At 39.2% G+C, this 25638-nt stretch overlaps 1 protein-coding gene across 2 annotated transcripts in view; it reads right to left on the minus strand.

The window, feature by feature from the left end:
- The window catches only part of grid1a (glutamate receptor, ionotropic, delta 1a), a 199246-nt gene that overhangs the window by 58335 nt on the left and 115273 nt on the right, over nucleotides 1-25638 (minus strand). For both annotated transcript variants that reach the window (XM_034151932.1, XM_034151931.1), the window contains exons 3-4: nucleotides 22033-22317; nucleotides 9713-9918 (exon numbers count right to left, since the gene is read on the minus strand). In XM_034151932.1, coding sequence (XP_034007823.1) covers nucleotides 9713-9918; nucleotides 22033-22317 — 491 coding nt within the window. The remainder of the gene's footprint in view (nucleotides 1-9712; nucleotides 9919-22032; nucleotides 22318-25638) is intronic.

Here is a 25638-nt window from a genome sequence, read left to right on the forward strand (position 1 = left end):
AAAGTATAAATATGCCTTATATACTGTCGTCGGTATGGTCCTACACTATATTGGTCCTACACTATATTATTCAAATATAGCATGGTAGGTCCACTTTAAGTATAAATGGGATAGAGTTAATGGTTATATAGTTCGAATGTGGGTGTTAACACAGAGCTGCGAAAGAGACATCAAAGGCACATATGAATATGCATGAGCACATGTTGAACACTCACTCATCCATATTTGTGCAAGAGCAAAATCAGGAGAGGGAAAAGCAAGTCAGTAAGATAGTTAAGAAGAGAGTAATAGGGCACCTGAACTAAACTTTATATTGATAAACTTTCCACTGGGACTGTACTTTAATTGAACATTTTCTCCAGAGCTTTTGGCCGGTGATAGGCTGTGTGCTGGGTACCAACACAGTTCTTGTTTTCCGAGTAGTTGGCTTTGCAATTACCCTTATAACTCTTACTGTATGTTGAGTCCGCCACTTGGGTATTGGCCAATAATCCTGAGCCTACAGCAACAATTTCCCAGAGACAGAACTTTCCGACAATCTTGTATGTTTTTGGTATAATTGCATTACCCTTCTTATTATGCTGCGAGGAGACAAACATACACAGTGATAAAGCTTTTAACATATACAGACAAAGTAATTTAGTTCTTCAATATTCCAACCCTTTGAAACAAGAATATGAGTTACACAAGTGTTTTTGCAAGAGCAGAAATGTCGCAAACAACACAAAAAATAATCAAATTAACATATAGTTTGCACTTCACACGTTCTAACCAGCTGGTCTTCGTGCTGTGATCCTGCCGCTGGCTGCTTTACTGAAACAAAAAGAGACCAGCCTCCTCTGTTTAAAGGACATCTGCCACTTATGTACAACTCTAGAGGTCACCAGATAAATGAGATAGACTTCAGCAGATACCTTTCACGAGATTAACTGTTTTCCCTTGTGAAGAAATAAAAAAAGCCCAAGAGGTTAACTGTTTCAATAATGCTAAGCATGCCTCATAATCACAAACATCCATCACAGTTTATCACCCTCTGTCAAGACACAGACTTTGTTTAAGGTGCTGCTATTGAAATACGTCAACAGAGAAGGCTTTTTGTTCTAAACAACCGTCTGTTTTAAACATTTCCTTTTATAACAGAAGAATAAAGGACAGGGTTAGAGTGATCACAGAGGCCGGAAGCAGTCAATGTGGGGCAGAGGTGTCAATATTGTTGTTTTCATCACTTCTCTTAGAATAGAATAGAATAGAATAGTATATCTTTATACGGATGGAAATTAGCTCAAAGCTAAAATCCGGCTCATTTACATTTCAAAGCATTATTTTGTTTAAAATGTTCATTAATGTGCATTGTCCCGGTTCAAATAAACGATTACATGAAATAAATGATTGTCATCACACATCAGTGTAACGAAATTCAGTTGGCATCTCTCACTGTTACCAACACCATCCTCAGTAAAACAATGTTCAAGTGTTTACCCTTTAAAGGCCCTCTCCCACATTTCAAAAAGTTCCCCGGCATTGATTAATATGAAAGTATAAGCCATCACCTCTAATACACCGCAGTTTTAATTCTCTAGCATTACTTATGAAAAGGCAAATTATTTATGAAAAGCTCTTTAACTTCATCAGATGATTCATACTTGCGCAAGTAATAACAATCCATCATGTAAAGAGCTTGCCAACTGTCCCGGTTTCAATTTGAATACCAGAGTTTGGAAATACAACAATTTCTCTTGATTATTCCGCCCTCCTGTGAAATATATTCCCGAAGAGGTGGTTTTATTTAGATTTTGTAGTGAAGGTTTGTGTAAAAAAGTGTCGTGCTGTTAGAGGTAACATATTGTGTGCTTAGGCAAACACGTTTTTAGTATTTGAAACTCAAAAACACGGAGTATCGCAGCATTTCTCTCCAGCTCCAAGCATGTATAGCATTAATTCACCATAGTCAGGGAGTTGTGTATTATTGTAGCATGTATTCATCATACAAAGCAATTAAAGTTCCCCTGTTTGCACAACAGTGTCCCCATGCTTCATGGTAATGTCGCTTGGCTTATTATGAAAAGAAATCACTTGGAGTTGCTGAATTTAGTCACAACAAATACATTTGAAGTACCCAAGGGGTGCAAAATTACACTTATACTACAAACACATCTGTTACTGAGATTCAGGTCTATTATAGTCGGTACTCTACATATTGCAGTGCCCCATTGTTACTAAATTACTGCAGGTGAACAAAGACAACAAAAGAACGTAATAATCTATACCATGATGTATTTGTGTCTAAGACAACAAGAGAGATGACAGAACAAATAGAGAGAGAATATTACAGAACAAAACAAGTTTGCAGGTGAGGAGAAATGAACACAGGAAGAGAAATGGAGTCGTAGACTAAAGTATACAGTGTAATAAGAGAGGAGAGAAAAAGATGAGGTTATAGGGGGTAGCAAGGGCAGAAAGATAAAGTGCCAATGTACAGAAAAACGTGGAACCATTAAGTTGGGAAAAACACAGAGAGGGGAAAAAGGGAATGTCCTGTAACAGGGACGGAAGGGGAAATAGATACAAAGAGAGAGAAGAGCAGGGAACAGAGGGCAGAGGAGGATGAGATGCAGGACAATGATAGATCGTTTTCTGGCAGGCTCAATTTGTCACGCTGTTATTGGGAGGAAAATGGAATACAGGAGCAGCAGTGAGGGTCAGAGGGAGAGGACAGGGGTCTAGACGTGGGAGAGTTAAGCCAGGAGGGAGCACCGCCAGCGAGATAAACTCCACACACCTCCTCCCCTCTGGCCTTCAACAGATGATCACTGGGGGTCACAGCGCTCTGATGACTCCATCACAATGAACAGTGCCCCGACATACAGCGGGGCGCCAGTTTCAATTTAAACATGGCTGTGTATTATTATAGGTAGAACTTTATTTGAAGCTCAAACTGCTGGTCGGTGGTGTAGTTGATGGATTACACAAGGTAGAGAATCTTTACCATGGGCCGGGGATTTCAACACTTTTTACAGACAAGCATTGCTAGTGTTCGGCTAAAGCTTTCCTTTACCCACTGTCCTTATTGGTTGGCCTTTGGACAAATTAAACATATTGCAGCTTTACAAAAGTTAGGAATTAGATTCATACATCTACATTATGCATAATAGGACAAGCATGCAAAGTGCAGTAGGTGATAACTTATTGTAATTTATAAATAAGTGCAAAAATGCAGCTTTTTCAAAGTGGCCCATTATATGGCAATTACCATGTTGAAGCTGCAGCATAACTGAAAATGTTTGAATAATAAATAAGGACATCTCCCATCAACTAAAGTGGATTTAGGTCGGACGAATAATGCAATCAGCAAACATGATTAATTCTCAGACTGCCTCCATTGTCAGTTTACACAGTAAAGCTGATCTCAGTAGTATATAATCTCTTCTACGTTGTCCTCTATTTAAAACTCTTGCACTCCTCCGGTAAATACTGGCCATCCCTAATGTGTTACTTTGTTTCTCATCTCTATACACTTCTATTCAAATGATGCCACTCAACTAATAACACACCGTAGGCTTCATTTGTATTCTGCGCCCATCTGATGGTATCTTCTTGGTGGCTGCAAGTTTGTTTTGCGATGGCGTTTAAAAACAATTCAGGCTGGGAAGTACTTTGGGGGCTTTGTAATTATACCTGGTCTAACTCATTAGCACTAAGGGAGGGGGTGTAGACGGAAGTGGCAGTGATGGATCATGGGAAGGAGTTAGGCGTAATGCAGTGAAGGCTTCACGTGTTTGGGCATCCTTCTGTGCGTGTGCATGAAAGCAAAAGATGTTGTTTGTGCCAGTACAACGCTCCCGTGCACCAACACCATGCTCTCTGTGTCAGGTTAATGAGTCATGCTGGGATAAACACTTCCAGGTCATACAGTAGCAGCTTTTGTTCTGTCTGAGGGGAGAAATCCAGGTGCCAAGACACAACGGTGCGGCATGCAGGAATAACCAAGGCTTGGGGTTGCAGACTACAGCCCTTTGCTGCATGTCGTGTCCTCTCTCCACCCATTTCCTATCTATTTTCTGCTGTAAAGGCAAAAAGGCCCAAATATTATATTTAAAAAATAAATTGTATAAAGTAAGCGAAAGAAGGCATATTTGGCACCGGGAGTAAAGGCCATTTGCAGTAAGAGCTAATTTCCCCCACATTTAAAGTCTAGACATAGGGGATATTAGCTATTTTTTCTTAAAAGTTGCTAAGTGGAAACTGTCTATTTTATACAATTTTCTAAGTTTAAAAACTGTAATTGCTGCAGATAGGAAGACATGTTGGATACAAAACACATTTTTGCTTTGGAACATTAAATAGATTAAAAACCGTATCTGGGCATTATGCCTTGATATTAAAGTGTATGCAATGTTTAAAAACTACTTTTTTGTGTAAACTGTGTTTGCAACCTGTGACACTCCGACTTTGACAACATAATTGTAGAGGATACAGAGATGTTTCTAAGAGAGAACTTAGTGTCAAGCTGTGTTTACAGCTTTCATGTTAAAAAGATGTGTGTGAGACTTGCTTGCTTGTACGTGTATGTCTGTGTGTGTTTATGACAGTGTGTGTTGTGAAACCACACACTGTCATTTCAAAGGAACTGACTTCCCTAAGCAAGAAAAGCCATCATCGCTGTCCTTTTTCAAAGCCCCCCATAATAGCATGTCAACTCTGACCGCTTTTAAATCACTATCCACAAGCTTTAGTGACAATAAGAAGGAAGAGTCCTTGGCATCAAAACACAATTCCAAGCAAGGGCAAATGTGTTTATTACATCTCACACTCAAGTGTCACGAGGGTCCATTTTTAATCAGAGATTCATGGTCTCAAGTCTTGACAAGTGAATATGTTTCCAACACAGCAGCCACGTCTGCCATGTGGACAAATTGGTACCGAGACATGTTCTGAAAGCCCTTCAGAAAAGAAATAACGCAAAGCACTGGTGTAAGAAGTACTCACATCTTTGATCAAGGATAAAATATCAATAGCGTTATGTAAAAACACTATTCCACGATTAAAATACTTACTTTTAGGATCTCACTCAAGCTAAAATATTATTATTATACAGTATATCGTTGAATAGTTTATCACACAATCATATTTGATTAATTGATTGTTTTGTTTCATCAGTTAAGTAACTTGAAACTCCACTTAGTAAAAAAGTTCAACAGTTTGATTTGAAATGTTGTGAATTAGAGGTACAATACATAAAAGCAGAACAAGTAGTAGTTAAGAACAGTACTGTTGTATATGCATTTAGTTACTTTAACCACTAAGATATAGTTTCATTGTTAGGTGTGATTTTTAATCCCAATATTCCCCAGACGCCCTTCATACCTTACTGTATGTCTTCGCCCGTTAAAATTAAAACCTTTTGTCATTTGTTTGCTTTGAATAAAACATTGTTATATTCTTTAACAGTGTTTTAAGGGAAGTAATTCCGGGCATATATTTATTTCATTTGTTGTTTTATTAAACGTTTTCAATTTTTTAATTCAACCCCTGTTTTACCCCTGTTACATTAAAGCTAACAGCTGTCTTAATCATCCCTTCTTAAAGAGGTAGCCCACTGTCTTTCAGATATTATACTCCATTTCAGTCTCTCAGCACTCTCCTCTTTTGTCTCTCTTCACTGCCATCTCTTCCATTAGATCTTACCCATTACTGTTTCATACAGGAGTGCTATATTTTGGAAGAGCTTCCCATCCGTTTTTCATCTTTGACCTTTCCTCCCTACATCAATCTCATTTTGTCCTTTATTCCTCTCCCTGCCTTTGTATTCCCTTGCTATTTGTGCTCCGTCTCACTTCCTGTCTCCCTCTCTTTACCCTCATGCCACCCTGTGTAGCATCGCTTTCTCGCTCTCTTGTTCCCTGGCATCAGGCAGCAGTGCTTGTCAGTCTTGTAGCTCGGAGTATCCGCCGCACAGGAGGCAGAGCTCACCCTGCTCTCTGCTCCATCCATCAACCGGCCTGCAGGGCTGGCATGCGAACTGACACCACGCATTTTGTTTCCACTCACATCAACACCTTCAGAGAGCTGCTGTCCCACAAGCACCGAGGGGAGGAAAGCAGTAGTTCCCGAGAATAAGGAAACATATATCACATTATAAAAGTGGGATGCAGACCAAACTCTCAGGTCTATGAGACTGAATTAATAACTGCAACCTGGAAACGCTTGCATGCAGAGTTTCGAATAATTATGCTCACAAATGTTCAATCTAATGGTAACATTTTATAGTCTGACTGTTACCGCACACAACTTTCAGTACATGTATTTCAATTGCTTTAAGCAATTCAATCAATGTTGATGAAAATGAGAGCCAAAAATCTAATTTGGGTGTCATCAAGATATATAGCTTGGAGCTGCATCGTTGACAATTAATTGGAGTATGACTTTGGTAACTCATAAATGTGTCACGATTTTTTACCTAAATGTGCATCGTTTTATGTAAGTGATTTAGCAAATGCTCACTAATATAACCCAAGGACATAGAAATGGCACAATTGAAAGCTTAAAACTCCCTCTAAAAGGCTTACGTGACTCAACTGAAGTCTCCTATCATGAATGGAGCAGAGAAGGGCTGGGTGTCGGGAAGGAGGCGTCATTGAAGCTGACAGAAAACGCTACATCCTCTCATGGCCAGAGTGAACCAGAGATGATATGGCAACTGTCTGGATGGTAGAAAACAAATGCCCATATTCAAGCGTTGGAAACTGCAGAAACTGTCAATGACATAAGCGTCAGGTTTTAAGTATGAAAAATGAATTTGGCCCGAGAGTAGAAATGAGAAGTGACAACTGACATAATTTATTTCTCAGGGAAGTAGAGTATCATCAAGCTGAGTCTGCTAATGCAGTTACAATATGTCCTTAAAAATTGGCAGGTGAACTTAAAATTCAAGAATATGCAAATGTTCAAATATAGGCCAACTACATTAGTCCTTTGCTCAACTGTCAGCCCGACAAAGGTGCCTCTCTCTCATCTGCCTAATGCATATTGGAACATGTTCCCTCACCCCTGCTTGACCTTGAGACGAATAAGTATCCATGGACAGATTATGAGAAAATGGGCCTTTGGCCACCGGCAGACATCCCATACCCCTGCAAAGAAACATGACCAAGCCAAACTAAAAGAGACACAGCTGTGAAATATATAGTTGGGTTGCCTGTCCTAGTAGTTATTTTGTAGTAGTGTTGCGTTATTGGCCGTCTCTTTATGGTCATGTTGCGTCTCTTTTACTTTTCATTTTGTGTCTCTTTGTAGTCGCTTTAGGTCTCCTAAATTCTTTTACAAATTCAGTGAAGAGAGCAAGAAAAACAGAGCAGTTCACTGTGGTAAACAACACTGCTACAGATGATCAACTTCACAGTATAACTAACAATACTTAAGATTGAATGCATTCCTTCCTTAATGCTTTCTGTCACGCCTTGCACCAATCGTCACTACTAATGCCATTAATTCTACTTATTAACCAAAGTTCTTGACATTTACATTGCAATCATGGAACTCAACTTATTGTCACCGTGGCAAATTAACTTTCTTCATTCTCCATTCAGATGTTAGCACATTTACATGTTCTCCCCCAGTATCTCAGGTGGAGAGTGGGTAGGCTCTCTGACAACAGTTACCAACGTATTGATGAAGCTTTATATTAATGAATGTACACATCTCTACCACTTCTAATACATAAAGATATTCATAGGGGGATTTGAGAGCTGTGCTCAACGTGATGCGCTTCTTTCTCAGTTCCCAAGATACCTTTTGTTAATTATATGAGGAAGTATAAGGAATATACTTGGCGTGATTAAAAAAGAAAGATATAATGGTACAGCAGTTTGCCTGAATGTGTGTGTATGTCTGTGTGTGTGGTTGTGTGTATGCTGAAAAATAATTAATTGGAGTACAGGAAAAGATCAAAGCAGTATGTTATTAATCAAAGTCTTGGCTTTTTCATTCACTGATGTATTTGTGTTCGACTGCTATAGTTTTATTTTTTGACTTACTGTGAGCTTTTTTCTACTGTATTTGGACACACAAGATAAAACCGTTACATGAGTCAGCTCAGACATTTTGTGATACTGTATGCAGAGATAAAGTAAAACCTTTTTTGAGACGTACAGTGGGTATTTCTTTGTGGCAGGTGACATTTAAGAGGTATCCACCAAGAGAAATAGCTTTTACAGTGTCCTGGGATCATGACCATTGAATGAAAATAAACAAAAAAATAAACATCAGGCTCAATACATGAGTTCGTTATTCAAGCAGTACTGAATAAGCAAGACGTTTGGAAGAATATAAATATGCATATAAGTGCAAGCTTAAATATTTAATACATATTTAAGTTATTTGAAATAAATGTTGCTTTCTCTGGAGTTTAGTACAAACTACATACTGTATGTTCCCTACCAGATGCATGGACAAGCTAACCAACCAACAATCATAAATGGATTTGTTATGTACTATGAGTTCACCTTCTCCTTTACAAAAATACATACATAGATTGGGGTTAACTTCTATCTACAACTTTACTCTAACCTCCATGTATCTGTTGCCCTGTATTTGAGGTTCATTTGAGTTGAAAATCTTCAATGGTTTATCAGTGTTTTACTTTCCTTGCCAGATGGCCAGAAGATTTAGGTGTCAGACAGTGACATGTTTACTGTGCAAAACAAGCCACTCAGGTCGCTCGAATGTGGCCATGTTTTTCACTGAACACACTGCCAATGCCACGCAAGTGTTTTCTTCAGTCATGCCAAAGCAATAAAGAGCATGGATTAATTAAAAGACAAATCTTCCACTTACTGTACAGTATGTCTGCCCCATGAGCAAGGAGATAGATAAATGTGTTCTTTGTTATCATAAGATCTAACCCAATTACTTTTGGTTTACTGGACTTTAGGTCAGGCATGGACACACACATGATCTCTAATGAAACATACTGAGGAGAGGGCAGCTGATAAACAAATGAGCTTTGAACTCAGCAAGGTAAGAAAAAAAAACAATGTGTACAGAAAAAAGGTCAATGAACTTGTGCACGTTCCTCTGATTCCAACTGCTATTATTAAGACACATGATGTGGCGGCAGCACAGAGAGAAAAGGTTAGCTTCCATGTTAGAATGGTAAGAGCTAAGAACGATGCAAATTACCGAGGCTATGACTTTGACTTTGTTTGAGTCTTGCCGGGGGTTATATGCAGTGCTGCTGAGAGTAAACAAAACTCTCTTCATTGGCAGTGCAGTGAAGGCCACATTTTATGTAGAAAAACTGATTCTGCTGTCCAGAAATATATTTGTACGAGTTGTTGAAGAATATTGGCACCTAAAATGTTTTTCTAGCCAACTCGATACTGAAGTCAAGTACACTAATCTCTAAACTCTGCCATCTGCTTTCAGTCAGAACTCTACATGGTTAGGAAAGGCAGTTGCATCTTGTTTTATCAGATTTAACAGGGTTCACCAGTGTGGTGTTAGTGACCATTTTCCAATAAAAACGATTTATTTCTTCTATAAATCAATTATCTTGTCATGTTTGTTCATTCAAAACAGTTGAAGCAATTCAATGTTTTATCAGTTGTCAATTTGGGGTTTATTGGTCATCATCTTTAAAGTCTAGCTCTTACTATTTCTCTGCCCCTGTTGCTAATCCCTTGATAATGATCAATCTAAAAACAACGGAGCCTACCTGGTGGATGAACACCTGTGCACCTCGAGGGCTCATGAGCAACACGGCTCGCCGAAGAGTGTCCCGGTACCGGTTGAGCTCCTCAGTGCGCATCGTGTTGAAGAGGTCAGTGAAGACTCGGCTGACGTTGCGGTCCACCCTCTGCAGAGAAACATCCAGACCCATCCGAGACGACTGGTCCATAAAGGTTTGCAGTCCACGGATGTCTGAAAGAAGAGAAATGAAGAGAGACGGAGAAAGAATGACTTTTAAGGCATGTGCTATGTTCTACAATGCTTTATTCTGGGAGCATTGTGCTTTCAACAGCTGCACATGCATTGATATGTTTTCATGCTTCGTTCCAAGGGGCTTCAAGGCAGGTTTTGTACTCCTGATCTAAAGCGTTACAAATCACAACAAGCACTACTGTCTGTCTGTTTCCTGGGGTTTACAGAATATGAAACTGCAGGCAGGTGTTGCTGTCCCCATGGAACTAAGTTTGTGTGTGTGTGTGTGTGTGTGTGTGTGTGTGTGTGTGTGTGTGTGTGTGTGTGTGTGTGTGTGTGTGTGTGTGTGTGTGTGTGTGTGTGTGTGTGTGTGTGCTCACAATACAGGAAACCACTTAAAAGAAGCCTGTGCTGCACAGACAAATCAAAAGTGATGTGCAGCAGAGGGCTCACAATAAGCACACCATTCCCAGCAGTCAAAGGGGGAGCAACAGCTTAGCATGTGCCAAGTCATGCCTGTTAAAGAGAGGGGTTAGGGTCCTTTAAGCATCCCTGTGTGTTTGTTTGTCTCTGTGTATGGATGGATGGGTGGGTTTTCCCCTGTTGCATCTCTGGAGGTTTGATGAGTCATCAAGCGCTTTAGTGCCTTACGGCTCAGAGCAGATTGTGTATAGTACAGAGGGATGGAAAGTCAAACTAGCGCAAACACAGATATAGCAGCATTGATGCACAACATACAGACGCAGACTCAGAATGTTATACTGTAGGGGTAGTAGTCGTTATTTGAGATGATATGGCACATCGTTTTAAGATGCTTGAAGCAAAAACTGGGAATTAGGCTAATAAGAAAGCTCTTGGCCTAGTCTGAGCAGTGAAGCAACATATTGGTACATCGCCCCCGTTTCTCTGCCTATACCTTGGGGCTCGTTGAGACAGCGATATGACTTAGCACCATATGAAGCAAATCATAAGAATTAGACACAAAGTTCGATTTTCCCGGCCACTGTTGCCTTGCAATTTATTTTTGGGATAACAAAAATACTCCCAGAATAAAAATGTTCAAAGGGCAGAACAAAACAAGAAATTAAGTCATTCATCATTTTTGAAGCATGGCCAAACTCATACTGCGACACTCTTTGTACTCTTTGCCCACACACACCCACACCCACACACACACACACACACACACACACACACACACACACACACACACACACACACACACACACACACACACACACCTTAGCTTTCTAGATTGAAATTGAAATGACCATTGTTGGTTTTGAGTACAGTGGGCGGAAAGTCATCTCGGAGTAATTCCTCTAGTTGTAAGTGCACAAACACAATTTGTAAGTTAATCATAACTCCTTCCCCTTGTGTTCCACAACTGAACACACACACACCCACCCACCCACCCACCCACCCACCCACCCACCCACACACACACACACACACACACACACACACACACACACACACACACATGCACACACACACACACACACACACACACACACACACACACACACACACACACACACACACACACACACACAACCCTTAGCTTTCTAGATTGAAATTGAAATGACCCTTGTTGGTTTTGAGTACAGTGGGCGGAAAGTCATCTCGGAGTAATTCCTCTAGTTGTAAGTGCACAAACACAATTTGTAAGTTAATCATAGCTCCTTCCCCTTGTGTTCCACAACTGAACCGTTGCAATTAATTTCAACAACAATATTTTCTATATACAGTTTTTAGATTTAGTAGCATATGGTTACATATTGACTGTAGACCAAACATACATATATCTGATTTCATGTTTACTCTATTCTTAATTGTGAATCCTCCTTGTTGTACCGACCCCTGAGGGCTTAAACATGTTCCCCCTTGAACATTAGTGATGAATCAAACAAGCAAGTATCTAACTCATAAACACATATTTGTTGTGGATTTGAAGAAATGTGATTATTTATCCAAGATGCTTCGTCAAAATCCTTGTTCACAGCATGAGTCAACAAGAGTCTTAACATGAATGAATGTTGTCAAACCTGCATAATTAGTTTGAGCTTAGAAAACTTTAGAAAGACTTTCAACACAACAGAAATCATCCTCATCCTAAAAAGGACAATGCGGTTCAGATTGGATCAACAGGAGAAGAGATCTAGATCAAAAGACAACACTACCCTCTGCAGTGACATAATGAATGCCATTGTTGGCTGAAAACCGTGTATATTTCCCAACTGGGAAATAGAAGGAACAAACTGTAGCAAACAAACAGAGTTTTTAATCCCATGAAGGGTCGAGGGAAAGCTGCCATGCGATAACGACTCTAGGACTTCGATAGAAACATCGGACTTCAAAGCCAGCGTTCCGAACCCGAAGCAGGCTTTTCCACTGGGCGTCCCTGTCAGCCACGCTCAGGGCTGCAGGAAAGAGGATTAACGTGGAATTAAAGGTCTGATTTTTGGAAATGTTTACCCGAGCGTCATTTCTGAACACAAATCTGCTTCTGAAACTTTTAGATATCAAAACTTAACCTTTCTCTGCCCCATATATATCAGCATCCAGCTTTGTCACAAAATATGGGAACTCAGTCAGTACTGTTAATATCTCTCCATCCCTTACCTATCTTTCACTCCAACAGTATCAGTTTTGGAAGGACAGGCTAGATACATCTAGGGAGACTGAGATATAACCAATGAGGTTTCTCTATCATCCTTTTCAGCTTAATGTTCCTCGAGGTTGTAACAAAAGCGGGACTCCCTCTTGTATTGGAGCGATGCTGAAATGAGCATCCCATGATCAAAGGCCTCGGAGGTTTTTACAGAGCTGTCGAGCTGAGTTGCAATCCAAGCAGTAAAGCCTGAGCAATGGCTATGCTACCAGCCTGTGTTTACTCAAGATTGTGATGAGTTTGTTTAAGCAATCAGAGTTTTTTCTTGCAACAATAACATCTGTTAATCCTATGCAATGAAGATTTTTTTTTGCAAATCTGAAATAGATAGATGTGTGTTGTGCATTGCCACAAGTGCAATGAGACACACAGAAAATACTGTAAGAGAGAAACTGCTTCGGATTAAATTCACCCTCATTTTACTTACTTTTATTAACTACTGTTTGTGAATATAAGTACAACAAATGGTATCTTATGACATAGATATGCACATCATATCCAAACAACAGTAAAACATATTTTGCGGCCACTTGCATCCAAATGTTTGACCTGTGTGTGTGTGACAGTAATTAATGCATCAACACTAAATGAGAACCTTATTGCATCATGCAGCACTTAGAAAATATTTTACCAAAATAAAACTGACAAGGCAAATGGGGTAAAAACAGATATTAGCTGCTGATTATATACACCACGGGAATGCAAATTAAATTTTGTGATCACAAAATGTCATTTCTAGTTCATGCATTATTGATTCGTTTGTGGCTTTTTATGTTACACTACCAATTTGTAGTAGCCAAAAAAATAAAACACAAATGTTTGATTACAAATCTAATTATTAGCCCGACAGTCACAAAACATAATCGGGAAGCAATCTAGCAGCATTTGGGACTGGATACAAGTTTGTAAGCTAATGTGGAGAGTGCAAATTATCCATTTAAACCAATAATCAGAGTGCATGTAAATGATATAATCACAATTTATCTTCTATCATTTTTTAGATCTTTCTTATCTATCATCAGAGGACAGGGCATTTTTGGTGAAGATAATAGAGAAGAGGGCAAATACAGAGAGTCTTTGTCTGTATGTCTGTCTGCATATTGTACATTATGAGTTATGAACTGGTTGTGGACTAACAATCTGACACCTTGCAGAAGAAGAAAAATGGTGGAGAAATTACAATTATCTTCTCACACAATGCCAAACACCATTGATGGAATGGTCCTTAGAGGTGTGGGACTCCAGTGCTCAGCCAATAAGGTTCAGGTTAAAGAGATAAATGTAAGGCTCAGATGGAGCAGATAAATAAACCCTTGCTAGTGATTTTGCTATAGGCAGAGAATTAGAGGAAAATGTCATACCATAGGAAATTATACAAAATAAATGAAGTTGACCAATCAAATGTGTGTCATATAGGGTGTTGTACATTACTTTTCTTTTTCATTCTGTTGAAATGGTTGTGGTCAAAACATTGGCAAGATCTTCTAAAGAGGACATATTAAGCTCATTTTCAGGTTCCTATTTGTATTTTATTTTAGCCTCTGCAGACCATACATGCACAAAAACCTATATCACACATGACCACAAACCTCCATTAGCATATTAGGGCTTCTTTAATATAACGGAGACAAAACCACCACTACATGACCATAACACAGGATTTGCATTAGATGGATAAATATGTTTTTGGTGAAGTTATGATGTTGATTCATCTCATCAGTTTTTTGTCTTTTTTAGGTGAATCTGCGAAAATAAGTATAATCAGTTTAAACACTGATTTGTGTTTTTCTGCTTCAGTGAAAATAGATATTGGTATTCTAACCATTTACTGTTGTTTCTGTTGAGCAGGCTAAAATAAAAAACGATCACAACTGAGCCTCAGACTTTAATGTAATGCATTGTTTTGACACAGGAGGTCCACATACTAAAGTCTTTTAACTGTGATCCATTCTTCTGGGTCGTTTGAATAAACAGCTGTTTGCTATTATACTTTTGGTCGGCATGAACATATGCCATTGTCATTCAAAGACAATACAAACTGAAGGGAAGCAGCATCAACAAAATGGTTCCAATATTAGTCAAGTCCCAATGTGCAGACCTAATATATATTTCAGTCCAGGCCCAGTCCATAATCTCAAAGATACTGTTGGCTTACACTGCCACTGTGTAGGTTTTGGCAAAAAATACATTTAACTGCCTTACTTTGTTACTAAGTTTGGCTGGCATGCCTTTGGGAAGCCGTGTGCTTTGAAGAGAGACAATCGGACCAGAATGCAACAATTTAAATGATAACAATTATAAATAGAACAATAAATATGACAAATAATGCAGGAATAAATTAAAACTGAAAAATCAGCCCCTGCTCAAAACTGTAGAGTATAATAATGGCAAACAGGCCTTCTTTCGTTATTTAAAAATAGGTCAGGTTAAAGGTTTCAAATAGTTTGCTGAGATGAGGAAAATTGCCTTGACATTTTCTGTCATCAACACAGAAGTATGCAAATAAGGTCTTGCCAGTTATTTTACCCTTTCACAAAAAGCTTAAATGTCTTGCTCTGTGGTCATGCAGGATTGATTTATTCATTTCCAGCGGGTAATCAACATTGTAGTGAGGAGAATAATGGAGCAGTATCTTAAAAATATCCGTACATTTCCTATTTCTTACAATCTCCTATGAATGATTAACCTTTTCTAAATTGTTCCTGGACAACCTTTCAGAATAAGATTTAATACAGAGAGCTATCAGGTAAAATAAAACGTTGTCCCTGACCTGTATGTACCTAAACTGCATAACAAAGCAAACAATATCTCTTCCCAAACACTCTATCTTCTATATTAAACATTTGTTATCCTCTCCTTTCGTTCAACTTTTAAAATAAGCAAATTATTTCAAGCTCACCTGTGCGTTCACTACCTGTGAAATTACATATTAATTACAGTTGTTACAGTTAGTTGGCAGTATCACAGACCTTATGGCCCAAATGTAGCATTACATTGTCATTTTCTGTGAAATAAGTTAATATCAAAAGTGTATAAAATGTCGATGCAGGTCTTCACTGTTCCCAAAATGCTTGGTTTATATTCTCAGATCTGTCGCCAACCCTAACATAACACATTACACAAAGACCACAGTCTCTGCAGGAGGGATCCTTTGTGTTTGTCCTGCCTCAGTTATAAATGCACTTTCCACATTAGGAACCACCCCCTACATGGGTCCAAGAGCATCCTAATCAATCTCACAACTAATCCCAGCCTAATTCTCTCCTCCTCTAACAGAGAGCCAGCCACCACAGGGCGGGCAGAGACCGATATAGCTGCTCCAAAGTCATTACTAAGCACAGGTTAACTCAGTCAGACCTGCCAAGGAGCCTGCCTGATGTTCAAGAAATCGACCTTTCTCTTAAGATTTCCGATAATCGTGCCTCTTGTGCTCTCCTTGTTATGATAAAATGACAGGGCAATTGTACAGACACTTTAGTCTGCAGATAGGCTATCCACTGTGCCTCCTCCCACACAGAATAAATAGCTTCCTTTTACATAAACACAACTGTGAGTACAGCGTAAGCACACGTTAAATGGCCTTTACAAAGGCACACAGATAACATATATCAAACCCTTAGACTGAGCGTGTACAGCCCAGCAAACAGCTCTGTGAGGCTGTACTTAGGCCCAGCAATGCTTTGAGCTAAAGTCGTTAGGCTTCAGCTTCTGGGAAACATTAATGACCCAGGGAGGCATTAATGAATTTCATGGAAATCCATCCAATAGCCGAGATATTTCCGTCTAGACCAAAGTGCTGGATTGGCCTGCTGACCTACAGGCTGACATTGCCATGCTATCATTTAGTTGGATTTGTTTAGGGGTTTATGAAAATAATTCAAGTACATTTTGATATTACTATTTTAACATATTTCTTATACATCTCTGTTCCTATTATTATTAAATGCAGAGTCTATTTCAGCGTGCTATTGTGTGTATATGCCACACGAGGTTTAATAATCCTCCATTTCCTTTCCTAATTTCCTTCCCTGATCGAACAGTGAAGGTGACTCAGCTTGCTCTCAAAGTCTCTTCAGGATATTACGGTTTGAGAGGGCGTGGGCCAGATAGAAAGGCATATTGTGTCTGATTTAACAGCATGGCATGACTGACTTATTCAATCTGCAACCATTCTTCTGAACTGTGTGAATTTAAAGACATGGATGGTTTGATAAACAAGAGAAGAGGAGAGAATGAACACGTTGTGTCAGGTCATGGTAAATGTAAAATGAAATGTAATAAAACCACATCTTTGGATTCACCTCAGGAACTCAACCTACAACTGTGGATTCAATCGCTGTATTTTAAATACAGCCAAAAGACAATAAGACATTCATTTTTTGGGTATAAAAGGTGCACTTTGGTAATTTTCAGAAAAGTCCTTGCAGTGCATGGTCCTTGACTGCAGAGGGAGAGTTTGCCTTGCCTGAAGTTTGTTTTTCAGTCTTTCTGTTGTTCAGAGGAACTTTTGTTGCCTTGACATTCACCAGGTCTATTTTGTCCTTTTCAAATAAAAATACGAGACATTAAACTACCCTTCAGCGCAGTCAGAGAGCAGGGCTGAAATCTGCACCGTAGAACTGTTTGAAGGAAGAAAAATAAATTGGCATAAAAAAAAAAGAAAGACCTTAACAAAAAGGAAAAAGCTGAATCCTAAAAGGCGTGAAAGGTCTTTTGGTTTGCAATGGGCTTTATGGGATTATAATATTATTGAATCATTTCATCGTCGTTTTGGGCACAAAACCAACAAAAGGATGTGTTGCATTCGTATTATGAAATCAGCTTCCTTGAACTAAAGAATAAGGTTATTACTGTTGCTTTTGAAAGCCATTAAGGAAAATGCTCTCTCACAACAGAGAATCAAATTATGTGTTGAAAATGTACGATAACAAATGGAGCCAGAAGAGGTGAAGCCTTAAGAGTTGTTTGTTGTGGCTTTTATGCAACTGATGCATTGGTGGCTAGACTGAATCAGCTTCCCTGACACACTTCATTACACCAAGCTACTTCGCCTCTGAGGTCAAGGAATTCAGCCATTTAAAGTGGACCTATCATGCTATATTTGAATAATATAGTGTAGGACCATACCTATATAAGGCATATTTATACTTTAAAAAAAAAAAAAATACCAAACAGATCATGCATTTTAGCCATGCCTCATTTCGCTCAGTTTACACTTTTTTATCCCTGTTTTTGCAAGGGCTGATTCTGTGAGAACAGCACCACCTACAGGCCTGGCATATGTACTACAGCGTCTTCAGCGCTTTCGAACGGCAATGGCCGTGGGTGTCTCCTCCTGATTGGTGGAGTTGGCCCAATAGCCGTAGCGCCACTGTCCTGGCGTCAGGACAGTGTTCAAATCTGGATCAGTTTTTATCAGATCCGTTGCAGCCCCTTTTTTAGAGATTTGGGTATGGACGAAAATAGATAAATTGTGTTTTCTGACACTTGGTGAGTTCCCTGGAACACCGGGGACACATATTCATGTATAAAAGACATACAAAAGTGCATTTTGCATGATAGGTCCCCTTTAAGTTATAATAACGCACCCTGTGCTCTCCGACTGAAGAGCACGGTGCTGCACACCACCCAAAAACAAAGGAATATGACTGGTTATATTAATCATTTTCAAGATTAGTGTTTTTTAGATAATGAGTTTTCAGATCATTTTTGTATGTAGTGCTACAGTGTTATGCCGGTGGCTCTAAGTTAAACGGTGCTCTATCTTTTATAGCATCTGCCTTTACAGAGTAACGCACCATCAGCAAATTGATGAATCGGCAGCCCAGCAAAAACAAAGCATATTAAAGTACATCGCAAATCCATCAGCTCACTGCTACCTCACATGTTCGATAAAGATGGCCTTGGTATAGCAATCATGCTCGTGATGAATCTGTAAATGAAATGTCCTTTTTCAACATATTCCATCTGACCGTCATTTATTCATATTATTCGTTTTGAATCAGATAAAGAAATAATGGAATGATGATCTTTTCGATCTCTGAAAGAAGAAATTAAAAACGTTCTATAGGAAGAAATGTAAAACAAAGATACAAAGATGGAGCACAGTGATGATGGATCAGCATAGTGCTTTGTCATTGTGACAGTCTTTTAAAACATTTAATTATAGCTAAGAGGGAGAAAGAACACGCCTTGTCAGTGTGGACATCTTTTAATTCCTAAACATTAATGTAACTGCTATTTAATGGTCAAATAATGTCTTGCTGTCTGACACTCAGTGCTTCAGCCGATAAGTCGTTTGCATTATTCCGTGTAATATAACTAGACTTTTATGATAAAAGTACTTGACAAACCATCTCAAAGTTCTTTGCTGATATATTTGTGTTTAAATAAAACATAGTAACGCTGTTTAGATTACAGATTGTTTCACAAATATAATTGCAGTCATGTTTTCAAGCAACACTCTATGAAACGTAGTGTTTTATTTTGTTAGTTATGAAATCTTGAATGTCAATTTGTACCTTTTTTTGTCATGTTATGGAAATGATGTATATAATTAACGGTTAGAGCCCATAATAAAATACAGATGAACCTGTATGTAAGAGTTATACATGTACATGACTAAAACTCTAAGAAAATCTGGGCATTTCTGGCAAACCTACAAGGAATGTTATACTAAAACCGTTGGAGATGTCACAAGAATATATATCACACATATCATAACATGAACTTTCCTAGAGAGGGAGATGTCACAGTGTTGTACTTCCTGCCTTTTCATGCTAAACATAGACAGAAAGCTCAGAAGAGGAGATAGGAAGGCTTTGACAAGATCACACCGAGAGCACAATCTAAGTTCCTGTGCCATGAGTTAGCTTACATCACCTAATTTCCTCTGTTTGAATATAACTGATCCGACAGCATGAGTCGGAAGTGACACGGTGTCGAAACTTATCTGTTAAGGTTAAGCAATGATGGAAACTGTGGCAAAGAAAAAGGAGACAGAGATAAAAATTAGTTTATATAAAGTTAGCAATGCAATATTCCGTCATTGCAGTATTCAGTTACATTTGATTTTTAAATTCACCAATGGATAAAATATAAAGAAAACTTACAAAATAGGAAAAACATCTTGATAATCCAGTCATTAACATAATACAATTCTATAGTTTGTTTATTTAAGCTGTATACATTTTGGCTACCAAAACGTTTCCGCAGGATATTCGCCAAGATAACTAAAAGTGTCAAGATGTCAGAACGACTGACAGCACGAGTGTGGGTGTGCAGTGTCTGTTATTTAGCTCAAAACCTGTTGAATACCAAATGCTGGCATTTAAATGTCAGATTTCTGATCTTGTTTACTTCTTCTTCGATGAGTTCTTCATTTCAATCAAAGTGTTTAAACAACTTCATGTATAACTAATGTACCAGCTTCTTCTGTTGAATGTAAACAGTTTTGAATTCACGTAACGCAAACATAATTGACAAATGTCATATAATACACACAACAGTAAGGGAAGGTAAACATACAACTCAACCTTAAGTTTGACAAAGAAGTCAAACTAAAATGTATCATATGAATCATGTTAAACCACACAGATACATCATCTGAATAAAACTGAGCAGTTCATATTTAAATCCAACACTTAGTATCCCTATATTCAAAGTGCAAACACAGATTTACAGGCAGCACTTTTCTCTATCAGCAGCAGTCTGGGTCACTGTAGTACTGCTTCAAGGCAGGCACCATGGGTATTTTGACTGTTATGTGATGAGGATCCTAATTAGCCGCTACATTCCTTAATTTAACGAGTGCAGAGTTAAACAGTGTTAACACCAGCACAAATGTCAACGGTGCTGACTTTGTAGCATCTAATTTAGCTGGCTTAAAAAAAGGCTATTTTGTTACAGCTAGAATTACTATCCATTATTTCTCACCAACAGTGCCTTGTTAAACCAAGCCTTCATGCATTAGATACAGGTTCCCTCTCAAGGGTTTGCAATTTAAGGCTATGGTGCACTGTTCTGGGGTGAGATGTTCTACACAAAGAGTTTCTGATAGGATATTATGCAATACATGAAAGTGTATTGTACCAGGAGGGACTAATATTTCCTTAAAATGCAGATTGATGGATAGAAAGCAAGACAGATAGCCAGACAACTAGCTATTATAGCAACTCAGACACAGAGAAAGTGAGAAAGGCAGACTGATAGATAAAAAAAACAGCAAGTCGGACAGACAGGCAATAAAGTCAGACAGACATCTAGATAGAAAAGACAGATACTAAGAGACACATTGAGATAGCTAGTCAGTCAGACAGAGAGCTAACAGGTCAGACAGACAGATAGAAAGAAAGATAGACAGATGCTCTTCCACGGAGGGATTTTAATCGATCCAAATTAATGCTGAGAATCCACTTTCTACAAAGAGTGTCTTAAGACAGATCTCTGTAAATGTGAAACAGCATGTCACATACATTAACTGGGAGCTCCGTGACTAGCCGTAGGGTCCAACATGTGTGTGTGTGTGTGTGTGTGTGTGTGTGTGTGTGTGTGTGTGTGTGTGTGTGTGTGTGTGTGTGTGTGTGCTGGGCAGCTTGTGTGTGATAAGTGGAAGGCTGTTTTCCCCTGAGGGCTCGCTTTGATGTACCGTAGCTTCTACTGTACTGAGAAAAATCAAACTGATTTACGCTCTCCTCGTGATTGCACTTTTCCGAGTAGTACAAAGATTAGCCAGCAGTGGCAACGTATCATCAGAGTAATGCCAATGCAGCTATATATTCTCCTCATCTTTCTGCCCTTGTACCATCTTGTCAATCACTCCACGCTCCTTTTCCTTTTACCAAAATGTGGGTCAGGAAAGGTCTGGTCCATGTGGGCGTTGTGTTGAGAATAATGAAAAATAATACAGTATATTAAGTACTGTTGGGACACGCCGTCATCCTCTGGTGCCACAGATGAGCCAATTAGGCGCAGACTTGTCTCTCCATGAAGATGCTACTAATGGTGAACGAAGCAATGAGATTTTGTTTTTCCTGACAATCTCCACTGAACTTTGATGCATTTTGTAGCAAAGTGAATGTACAATGCGTGTCTGTGTGTGTGTGTGTGTGTGTGTGTGTGTGTGTGTGTGTGTGTGTGTGTGTGTGGTGTGTGTGTGTGTGTGTGTGTGTGTGTGTGTGTGTGTGTGTGTGTGTGTGTGTGTGTGTGTGTGTGTGTGTGGTGATGTTCTTTCATCTTAGCTCTTACTCTGAGTGTGTTCTTCAGCATAAGAATTCTTAGTGTTAATATACGGCTTTACGTCAGCCTGATCTCCCGTTGACACCGGAGGGGGTTTTCGGAGCATTAACATTTAAATGAAACAGCTGAAATCATCTCACATACAAACGTCATGTCTATGAGATAAATTTGGCCATCAGCTGCTCTCATTCGTCCCAACTCACCGTAGTCGCTCTCATAAAAGATGATGAACTTCTGCCAGTGTAGTTCTGAGACGAGGGTGAGCAGCACGTCGTTGATTCGAACAGGTGGACGGGCAGCCAACGTGTAGCTCTCTCCTTCTGGGCTGGGGTTGAGCTGGCAGGCGGTGCGGGGCGCGCCATCCCCATTTCTCTGGATGAAGAGGTGGGGAATGTGCATTGCATCTGTCAGAGACTGCAGGGCACTCGCAGCTGCGCAGCCAGTGGATGTGACCAGAGCGAGGATCCCCTGGTTCATCAGCTCACATGCTGCACAGAGGAAAGAATAACAGAGGGAAGATGGGTGAAGAAAAAAGAGTAATGGGGTGCGGACAAGGATTTAAAGAAAGGAAATAGAATATAGGATAAGGTAATAGGAGGGAAAGAATAATGAGAAAAGCAAAATATATGGAGGAAGATGGAGTCGGGTAAGAAGAAGAGGAGAAATAAGGCAAAACATGGTTAGATTTGCAATTCAAAGTCAATTACAGCATGTTTTTCATTGAACAAATATGTCAGGTTGTTAGAGCACTGTAGATGATTCAAGAAAGTGTGCTCAACTGGTTTTAAGAATTCAAGATGGGTCTTTGTGTATCCTCCTTAGGATTACATCTGAGCCTCTGTAGTAGAGAAGAGATCACAGAAAGGAGGGGATTGGTTCTCAAATTGTATTATAATGTGTAGACGAGAGATTCAGTGGGGGGGCATCCTCTAATCCTTTTCCTCAGACAAAAATGAGACAGCTGATTAAAGCCAAAAATGCTAGCTCAAGTCAGCAGTCGCTTGAAAATCAGCAGATGACTCAGAGTGGTACAGGAGTCAGTGTGGTACTCAGCAGAGAACGGAAGTCACAAATTAAAACCAGGAATATGTTAGTATAAACTTAATTCTGTCACATCCACCTCTCTCAATAAACATGGTGAACATCTGTAAGCCAGCACAGACTCAGACTGCAGACTCAAGCTTGTAAAGTCTGTGGTGGGTCTTAAAGTCCCGACATTTTTATTTACACATGTAATTTGGGCTAAATCTGTTTCAGATCCTCTTAGGGCAGGTCAGCATGTCTGCTGGGCAAAATGCCAAATAGCTTACAGTATAAAGATGAAAATGCCATCTTTGACATTATTAATATGTTGACAAGAAAAGCTGTTCTTTCTAAGTGGTGGTAAATATTTAATGAGAGTGGGTAGACTGAAGTTGCAGTGATGTGATCTATAAAGTATTCATTATTTGCTCTTTAAATTATCTGACGGTGGATCAATGACCTAAAAGATGATGTGTTTATTTCATACTAAAGGAAGCGGAGAGATCTTTAAATAAATCTATACAATTAATTTGGAGCAAACCACATTTGTTGTCACGTGTGGTGAAAACGTAAAATGAAGTTATAAGTCTTCACTGGTGTTTCCAATGCTTTTCAAAAAGTTTTCACCAGAATACTGATCATCCTACTTTCTCAATTTTGGGTTCAACACACAGGCTTAAACTAACTGCATCAAATCAGGCAATATCCCAGGATATTCACTCTATTCTAAAGCAAAAGATTACTTTCTAAGTTGAAACCACAGCTTTTATAATTTTATAAGGAACATTACACATTCATATTTTTGACCCTTTGTAGCTTTGACCAACCCTTCTTGTGTTGCGTGTGTATTCACGTCATAAAGCAAATCGTATGTGTCCTCTCTTACAGTAGGTTACAAATATGCAAAACAGTGAAACAGGCAATCAGCATAAAAGAGAAAGTGATGGTGATCCAAATGCAAAACAGTTTTAATGAAGAATATTGAATTTGCATATAATTCTAGACTCTGTTATGAGGTGCATAATAATATACTGCAGGGATTTTCTAATTTAGCAAGTGAAACGGTACAGGGTACTGCTAATGCTGCCTTGAAAATTCAAGCCATCATTTCTCACACAGCAGGCCTGCTATGAGCCTTTTAAGAAGCACGAGTACTGCTCACCATGAACATATCATTAACATTATACAGGTAAGAAACTGTTAAATCCACCATGATACCAGAGGCAGTAAAGGAGGCGGAGGGGAAGAAAGGGGAGGGTGATAAGGGGGGGGGGGGGGGTGTTCTGTCAATGAGGCCGTACTGGGGAAGGGTTGTGTATGTCTGTGCGAATGTATTGCAGAGGGGGAGGACTATTAATGTGACAAATGACGATTTCATCTGCTGACTGCAAGCACAGGAGTACATTAGGGCTCTGTAAATCATGCGTACAGGGGCAACTAAATAACATGCTGAGGAGGAGCGGGAGAGGAGGAATGGCACAGCCGAGGAAGAGGTAGATGCACCGTAGTTAAAGTAGAACTAAATATATATGCAAGATAAAATATAGGGATTATGTGCATCTTTTTACATGAATGCTAAGGAAAGTGCAAGATGTATTGATGCACAGGAAGTGTGATAATGTTTTTGTTTGTGTGCATGTGTTTGTGTGTGTGTGAGAGAGAGCGGGACTAACATGGACGCCAGCATTTGCACCAGGGAACTTGGCAAAGCTAATCCTTTGCGCAACATGAAATTCTAATGCTGTGCTCAGCAGGAAGTCATGTGATTGACAGTAATATAAATCCAGAGCACGATCTAACACTGAGCGAGTGTCAAAACGTGTCAGCTTGTAACAATAAACTGTGTACTGTGCTATGCACTATACTCTGTTCCTGAGAGATGCCAGTGTTATTGCTGCCATTGCAAAGAGGCTGCATGCACCTAGGTATATAGCTGAAACAAGACGATTCATGACATTCAAGAACAGTTTTAAGCTATTTACTTTAATCAATTATCAATTGTAAAATAGCAAACCTTCTCTGGTTCAAGCTATTCAAATCTGAAGACTGCCATGTTGCTGTGTTTCCTAGTACTTTGAATTACATATTTTGGATTTGGATTGGGTTTTTTTTTGTTGACATTCTATAGTTGAAAGAAATTAATAACGCAAATAATTATTCTAACAGATGAGTTGATGATGAATACAATCAGAAAATGCAGAAGTAAAAATATAAAAGGATCAAATGAAATGTTATATTTTGAGACTGTAATGAAATGAGGCTGTGGTCAAGAGGATTGGCAGCCCTTTTTTTGTGTCAGCAGAACTGTTAGTGCTAGTGCTTGCAGGATTACTGCAGTATCACATTTATCATTTATTTCACCAGTTCCACCATCTGCTTATGTGAGAGACTCCAAATTATATACCTTCTTTTTTGCTGAAAGACCATTGGTCAATAAAAAAACATTTTTTTTTGTCTGAGCAGCCCACTGTCCCTCGGCCACTTTAAGCAGACTAAAGTGTGTCCATGGCCATGTTGGCTTGGTAATGGCCCATTATACAGCAGACAGCCCGCTGACAGGAGGCAGGAGCGCTCAACAGTCATTGGCAAGGATGATAATGGTGGAATAATGACTCTTAAATGTTCCCCCTGAAGTGGACAGAGGCCATCACTCATTTTCTGCTAGAATATTTCTGCGATATGACATCTAATGTCAGCAGTCCTATATATACACCTTCAAGAAATAGCTTGGAAAATCCATATAAACCTTCCTATAACCATTTTAATATTTATAATCCTATTGATTC

Source organism: Trematomus bernacchii, unplaced genomic scaffold, assembly GCF_902827165.1.
Source record: "Trematomus bernacchii unplaced genomic scaffold, fTreBer1.1, whole genome shotgun sequence".
NCBI lineage: Eukaryota > Metazoa > Chordata > Actinopteri > Perciformes > Nototheniidae > Trematomus > Trematomus bernacchii.